This window comes from Humulus lupulus, chromosome 7 (genome assembly GCF_963169125.1).
Source record: "Humulus lupulus chromosome 7, drHumLupu1.1, whole genome shotgun sequence".
In the NCBI taxonomy this organism is placed as follows: Eukaryota; Viridiplantae; Streptophyta; class Magnoliopsida; order Rosales; family Cannabaceae; genus Humulus; species Humulus lupulus.
In genome coordinates this window covers 99714561-99722702 of record NC_084799.1, presented here as the reverse complement: position 1 = coordinate 99722702, position 8142 = coordinate 99714561, and the positions used below count along the sequence as shown (strand labels likewise).

At 37.8% G+C, this 8142-nt stretch overlaps 1 protein-coding gene across 1 annotated transcript; it reads right to left on the bottom strand.

The window, feature by feature from the left end:
- Positions 1-6421: 6421 nt before the first annotated feature.
- LOC133789808 (uncharacterized) lies at positions 6422-8142 on the bottom strand. The gene is made up of 3 exons (XM_062227535.1): positions 7447-8142; positions 7218-7355; positions 6422-6790 (listed from the first exon to the last, which is right to left on the bottom strand). Exons 1-2 carry the CDS (start codon positions 8083-8085, stop codon positions 7236-7238), a joined length of 759 nt encoding a protein of 252 aa, XP_062083519.1. The 5' UTR covers positions 8086-8142; the 3' UTR covers positions 6422-6790; positions 7218-7235.

Below are 8142 nucleotides of genomic sequence, written 5' to 3'. Positions count from 1 at the left end.
GAACTATGGCTAGAAGCCATGAAACAGGAAATGGAGTCCATGTACTCAAATTATGTCCGGTGTCTTATGGAAGCACCTAGTGACTTTAGGGCCATTGGGTGCAAGTGGATCTACAAGAAGAAATGAGGTGTTGATGGAAAGATCAAAACTTATAAAGCTCGATTAGTGGCAAAGTGTTATACCCAAAGAGAAGGTGTGGACTATGAAGAAACTTTTAGTCTGGTAGCCATGCTCAAGCCCATTTGCATTCTCCTATCAATAGTATCCGCTCTCGACTATGAGATTTATGAAATGGACGTCATGACAACTTTTCTTAATGGGAAGCATGACGAAGTCATTTATATGGACCAGCCAAAAGGATTTAAGGTAGCTGGACAAGAAGGAAAAGTTTTCAAGTTGAATAGGTCCATTTATGGACTTAAGCAAGCTTCTTGTTCTTGGAATCTTAGGTTTCATGAAATAATCAAAACCTATGGCTTTGAACAAAATATTGATGAGCCTTGTGTTTACCAACTGAAGGAAAATCAAATAGTGATATTCCTGGTTCTTTATGTAGATGATATCTTACTCATTGGAAACAATGTTAAGAAACTGTCAGATGTGAAGAATTGGCTGAACACTCAATTCCAGATGAAGGATTTGGGTGAAGCTAGTTATGTTCTAGGTATCCAGATCATTAGGAATAGAAAGAATAGACTCTTAGCTCTATCTCAAGCATCTTACATTGATAAAGTGCTTGAACGTTTCTCAATGACAAATTCCAAGAGAGGACGTCTACCGTCTCTCCATGCAATTCATCTTTCAAAGAAGCAGTCTCCCCAGACTCCTGAAGAGGAAGATGCAATGAGAAAAGTTCCTTACGCATCTGCAGTTGGAAGTCTGATGTATGCTATGTTGTCTACTAGACCAGATATCTGCTATGCAGTGGGAGTAGTGAGCAGGTATCAGTCAAACCTAGGACTGTAACATTGGATAGCAGTTAAGCATATCCTGAAGTATTTAAGGCGAACTAGGGATTATATGTTAGTCTACAAGGTGGTGTTCTGAACCCTGTAGGCTACACTGATTCAGATTTTCAGACTGATGTCGATGACTCGAAGTCTACTTCAGGAATGGTGTTTACTCTTGGGGGTGGAGTTTTGATATGTAGAAGCGTAAAGCAGTCTATGATCTCATATTCCACCATGGAGGTTGAATACATAGCTGCGTCAGAAGCAAATAAGGAAATAGTCTGGCTAAAGAATTTCTATTCAGATCTTGGTGTTATTCAATAAATGGATAAACCGCTTGTGTTATTTTGCGACAACACAGAAGTGATAGCCAACTCGAAAGAACCTCGAAGTCACAAGAGGAGTAAGCATATAGAAATGAAGTATCACATTATTCGAGAATATGTGGCCAGGGGAGATGTGAAGGTTATGAAGATTGCATTTAAAGACAATCTTGCAGATCCATTTATGAAGACACTACCAGAAGCTACATTTGATAAGCATGTCAAGGAAATGAGATTAGTATAATTAAGGCATTAGTTTCAATTAGTACAAGTGGGAGTTTGTTGGGGTTTTATGCCCTAATCAAAACCAAATTTCTTTGTAATCTCATTTATTATTAATAAAAGAATAGAAATCATTTATTGACTTGGTCAATCACTTTGCTCACATGTTTTATTTTCATGATTATTTGTTTAATATAAACTTCTATTAAATCCCGAGCATATAGCTAATCATATTTATAGTGACGTAATCACAGTGGAATATAAATATGATTATATGTTCAAAATAAGTTAGTTCTAAGATTAGTCAGTGCACGGGATTTACACTGACTTGCCAATCTACGATATGATCTACTTACACATCGCAGTGTTATGTTCTTTCTAGAACATTAGCAAAGTCGATAAAATCAGATGTATTTGTTACATCGGACTGGACCAATATTGATAGTAGATAGGATAAGTAAACATACAGTTATTATTTATTCTAGTCATATCATATGGTTGATCATAGGTCAATTCAATCTTAATTCTGAGTGATTAGTATTCTAACTGGTTGTATTATTTGAGTTATTTGACTTGTTCGTTACCAGTTTACCCTACGAATTAGCTCATACTTACATATTGGGAACTCGGTAGTATAATTGGGTGGGAGTGTTAATCATAGATATGAACATCTATAGCTTCTAATGAAGAAGTGAAATGATGGTTTCTTTTTGGTTTGGTTCAAGGTGCTAAATGATATGGATTTCATTTCAATAATTAATATTAGTTTACTAAAATATCATTTACAAGGAACTAAGTGTTTTAAGGATAAAATACAATGAGGGGTAAAATGGTATTTTAGTCTCATCTCATTGTAGATTGTCTATACAGAATTGAGTGACAATTATGGTTGTAACAATGAATAATTAATAACGTATCTATATTGCTTATAGAGCATTCTATGAATTCAAGAGTGCAATTTTGAGTCTTTAGTGGAGTCACAAGGAATTAATAAGTTAGTAAATTTATTTGTTAAATTTATGACAACTTATTGGAGCTTGATTTCATAGGCCCATGGTCCCTACTGTACCTTGGATAAAATCATCTAGATAGTCTCAATTAATTGATTTAATTATCAATTAGAATTATCAAAGTTGACCAGGTCAATTTTGGATAGTTTCACAGAGTTATGTAATTTAGAGAATAAAAGAGAAATTAGGGAAAATTTATTAATTAAGATAAATAGGTGTCTAAATTAATAAGTATAAATCAATGTTCAAATTATAAATAATTAATTTGATAAAGGATTTAAATAATTATTTAATTAATTAAATCAATAGAAAATAATACAAACCATTATTTTAAGTCCAATGGGCTTATAACCTAATGGGAAATTTCACGGGCTTAAAGCCAATGATAATTTCGACCATTAGAATGATAAATATGTTAAAAGTGTGACTAAACTGAAATAATACTCATTTATTGACATTAATTATAAAAATTTGGACATTCATTGAAATCATAAAAAGTTATACAATTGGGATCCCAAAATACTGTTTAGAAAATACATTACAACTCAAAAATACAATTATGGTCGACCTAAGCGAAAAAACAGTACATTATAGTACTTTTCCCAATATAACCCTTGTCATGGCAGCCAGGTAGGCTGAACATGTACCTGTCGCTCCACGCTCTTTGTACTCATGGTTGGTCAACCTTCCCTTTGCCCTTACCTGCCCCATACAGCACCCATGAGCCAAAGCCCAACAAGAAAACTCAACATATAACGTATAACATAACAATCCACAGTATACAACAAAACAGCCAACAGGCTAAACGCATAGCGGCCTACGCGGTCCCAGGCGCTTTATCAGTCCCTAGGTTCGCAGTCTTCACCGAGAGGGTGGATACAGCACCCTAGGAGGGTCTCACTCTAACAGCCTGCACTCAGGGTGCTCAACGCCGATCCCGACCCCTTGACGTACTCGGCTTCTTGCCGTTGTCGACCTTCGCAGTTCTCGACCTTCGCAGTTCTCGACCTTCGTTGTTCATTCACAAAAATGCATAACATAGCATAGTAATCACAGATGTCCACAATATATATTAAGAATAAATAATAGGGTCGTGCCCTGAAATACAGACAATAAGGTCGTGCCCTGCTCTATGGGTACAACAGTTTTCTTACTTGTGTCTCGAGCTAATAAGTCAATGTGATCTCGAGCACAATCCCCTAATCTGACCCTCATTGAAAACCTAGTCACAACGCATACATAATAACCACTCATCAAGCCTTAAACCAATAAATAACTTCATAATATTAATCTAGTCTCTGGGTCCTTGGATTCTACTAAACTAGGTAATAGTTACCTTCCCGAGCCTTAACATTCGAGTTCTCGAGCCAAAATCCTCCATTTCCCCATTCTTTCCATTTAGGGTAGTGGCATGCCTCCTAGGGCCACGACCCGCTACTAGACAGAGGGAAAAGCCCTCCCTGTTGTGACACCAAACAACTCAATACACTCATCAAACACCCAAGACCAATCTTAGAATCCATTTTCACATGCAAACTTATAATTCTAACAGAATTTAGCAGAAACTCAAACAATTCAGTACTAGATTTCTTACATCTGTTATAAATCTGGCCAGAGCTAATTCCCCAAGTCTTCAAGCTTCAATCCTCATAAGTTCTAGCCTTGAATCTTAAGTTTCTTCAACAAACTCCAAGCACCAATGAGAGAGGGAGTGAACCGAGTATGAGAGAGAGAGAGAGAGCTAGGAATTTCCTTTTGTTTCCTTTCCTTCCGTTTTCTTCTAAGTGACCCTAGAATCTCAGCTACCCAAGTCTATCCTAGTTGCCTAATGACCAAAATTTCCTTAAGTCTATCCTCAATCCTTCAATGCCACCAAGGGCAATCCCGTCATTTTCCACATCCTGCTAAGTCCTCAAGTGTTCCTATAAATCTCCATTTAATCCTGACATGCCCAAATAATTGCTACATTACTACCTGTTACCCGATAATTCCCGAACACATATCATATTCCCAAAATACCCCTAAGTTCCTCCCAAGCCGGGTATTCGACCCCGTTGTGACTATTTAACTAAACTGCTCCCTAAGACCGTCCTAGATCGTGCATCACAAATATATCACCACACCCTCATGGTCTCAATCACAATACACACATATATCACATTTATGCCCTCAACTAGCTAAAATTACAAATATGCCCCTAATAACCAAATGGGGCCCACATGTATATTTAATTCACCTAAACATGCATTTCTAATCACATAATCATTAAATTCACAAATTAGCGTAACTAAATCAATTATTTCCCTCCCAACACACTAATCAAGGTCCTAAGCCTTATTAGCAAATTTGGGACACTACACTTTTGATGTTAGGGGATAGACTTGGGCAGTTTTGGGAAACAATCAGAAGAAAAAAAAAAACACTCAACTGCTCTCTCGTTTCTCTCTCTCTCTCTCTCTCTCTTCTCTCTCTCTCTCTCTCTCTCTCTCTCTCTCTCTCTCTAGAGCCTTGGGAGATATTTGGAGTTCTTGGGAAGTTGGGCATAGGAGACTAAAGATTGAGGCTAAGTTGATTGGGTGTTTAGCTAAAGGGTCAAAATCAACTTTAAGGTAAGTTTTACAACTTGATTTCTCTATGAATTCTCTGATTAGTTTAGGATTTGACTGAGTTTTTTTTTTCTGGTTTTGTTTTTTAGTGGGATTAGAATTTCGAGTTGTTTGTGATGTTTAGGATGTGTTATTGAGCGTCCTAGACGCAATTATGATTTTAGTGTATATTTATGCTCAATTCTGGTGAGTTTAGCTTGGGTAATGCAGGGAAAATGCTGAAGTTTATGGGTTCGCAGTGTTACATCGCGGCACTGTTCTTGGGTGCCACGGCCCGCATGAACCTAGAAGGGGGGCTTGCTAAACCGTCTTGGCACCGCGGCGTGTGTCTAGGAATTTTCCTTAGAATGCTCTCTGACTTGTGGAGAGTCGCGGTGCCTCTGAGGAGCGACGCGGCTCAAATAAGAAATGTTGGCCAAATAGGGTTTTTAGGCTCAGGAACTCAAATCTAAGTGCTCGCGAAGGATTGTTCTACCCAGTTTAGTAGAATTTGAGGTCTCGGAGGCTAGTATATCATGTTGAAGCTTTTAATTGGTTTAGGTTTTAATGGTTATCCATTATCGCTTTGTGACTAGGTTATACCGGTAAGGCTCGAGATTGGGGATCGTGCTCGAGACCACCTTACACTCTTAGCTCGGGACTCGAGGTAAGAAAATTGCACCCTGATTGATATCAGGGCTTGGACCCCTGTTAACGAATATGGCAATATCTGTGTTTGAGAATATCTGGATTGGCATGCTTGCTATTTTGTAACTAATTGCATGTTCTGCAATTTATTCATTTGTTTATAATTGATCTGAAAGTCCAGCCTAAGGGAGTCGGGGCTGATGTTAAGCTTGCGGAATACAGCCCGGCCTAAGTGTGTCGGGGTCAGCTATATAACCAGAGGACTCGGCCTAAGGGCGCCAAGCTTGAACGTCACTACATAAACAAAAGTGTCATTTGTACTTAACTAATTGAATTGAATGTTGAGATTGAATTACATGTTGGATTGAGTTGATTATCATTGCCTAGCTTATTGCTTATGTTCTAATGTTATTGAATTGAACGATTTAAGTTTACTGTTCTATATTGTTGTTCATTTGTGATTGTGAGTTAAGTTTTCTTGCTGAGCTTTGGCTCACAGGTGCTATGTGGTGCAGGTAAGGGAAAGGGAAAATTGGACTAGTCGTGAGTTGGGTAGCTTTAAAGGCGGCATGTACATTTGCAACTGCTCGACCACCACGGCCAAGAGATCAACAAGGATTAGAGCCAAATTTGATTTTGCCGCTTAGGCTAGCTTGAGTTGTAATTATTTTGAGAGTTATAAATGCCTTGTAAACACTTATTTTGGGATCCCATGTATAGACTCAAACTTTTTAATGAAAATAGCTATTTCCACGATCAAAATCATTTAACCCTAATCCGTTAATTAACCTTAGTAACACATTTATGTCCAAATGACTTGATTAGCAATTCCAGCACTATTTTAAAATACAAGTCCCACTGGGGGCCCTAGGTTCTTCTTGAACTCCTTTGGAAGGCATAGCAGTCGGAACTTCTCGAACTCCTTTAGAATGCATAGCGGTGAGAGCTTCTTGAACTTCTTTAGAATGCATAGCAGTGGGAGCTTCTCGAACACCTTTAGAGGGCATAACAATGGGAGCTTTTTTGGTATTGGGTGGTGGTAAAGGTAACATCTGCACATGAAAATAACCCAATGGTTAGACTATGACAATGAGGCAGTAAAAAATAATGCTCAAAGTCAAGGAATACAGAACATGAGATTCTGATTAAAAAAATTATGAATATGAGATTGTAATGTATATTTTTCTCTAATACAAGTTAACATAAATAACTTGTTATTTGATTCATGTAATGACAAACATGAAACTTAAAAAATGACTTGTTCATGGCTTTAGAATCAGAAAGAAGAAAACAATAATTTTTGCATTCAAGTTGTGCAAATGCAATCTTAATATGCTAATGAAAAGAAAAGAGGGTCTAGATGTTAAAGAATCAAAATGTCAATTCAAAATTTGCAGCTCCACAATTCAAAACAATGAAGGAGATAAATAAATAAATAAATATATATATTTATATATATGTCTGCCTTTGGACACTCACCTCGGTAGTCTCATAACCTCATTTACGGTCAATGAAAAGCGCAAATTTCTTCATAGTGGTCTTATCCCAAAGTGCAATCGGGGGGATACTCCTATCTATCTGCCCACGAGGCCACAAAGCTCTATCCATGAACATTAACTACAGCCATGAAAGAATGTAAAGTAGCATTCAAAAGGATCGATTTAGGCTCTAAATCACCATTTGAACGCATTGGACTTAAGTCACTTACCTGTAGGAAGAGCGAACAATCGGGTATGTAATGAATCTCTCCCTGCTTCAAACGTTGAATCTGCTCACAAAGAAAGTTGAGAGTGTGTGTCACCCTATTGAAATTCTTAATAGACTCCACATTGTAGACAATGGATTGGTATGCTTTCTTAACACGATTTCCCGACGTTGGACAAAGAACGGCCGCAATTACGACAAATATGTAACGCATGAGAAAGAGCTTGTCTGTTGTCTTGCTCCGTTCAATTACTTTCTCCAATTCATCGATGGTAGTGGCTTTCTTATGAATGTTGAAAATAAAATCATGGTAAGGGTTGTAGTGATTCTTCTCAGGCAGTTTGATAAGGGTATTGTCATCCCTAATCCCTATAACATGCTCGAAAAGATACGACTTCAATTCTATGATGGTGGTACCCACAATAAGTACCCTCTCGCCATCGTCAATCTGATCAACTAACCACCTAGCTAACTTGCTCATCACACAGTCCATCTTCAAATCCAACATAGCACCAAATCCAATATTCGTCACTGCCTTCTTTGGCTCAGCACTCAATATTCTTCCTAAAGTCACAACCCTTTCAGGATTGCACTTGCAATGGAACATCTCGTCATCTTTTGGCTTTTCCTTTTTGATAACCATCCCATATTCGGGCTTCTCCTCGGGAGGAAGGGCTTCAAAGATTCCACCCAACTTAGT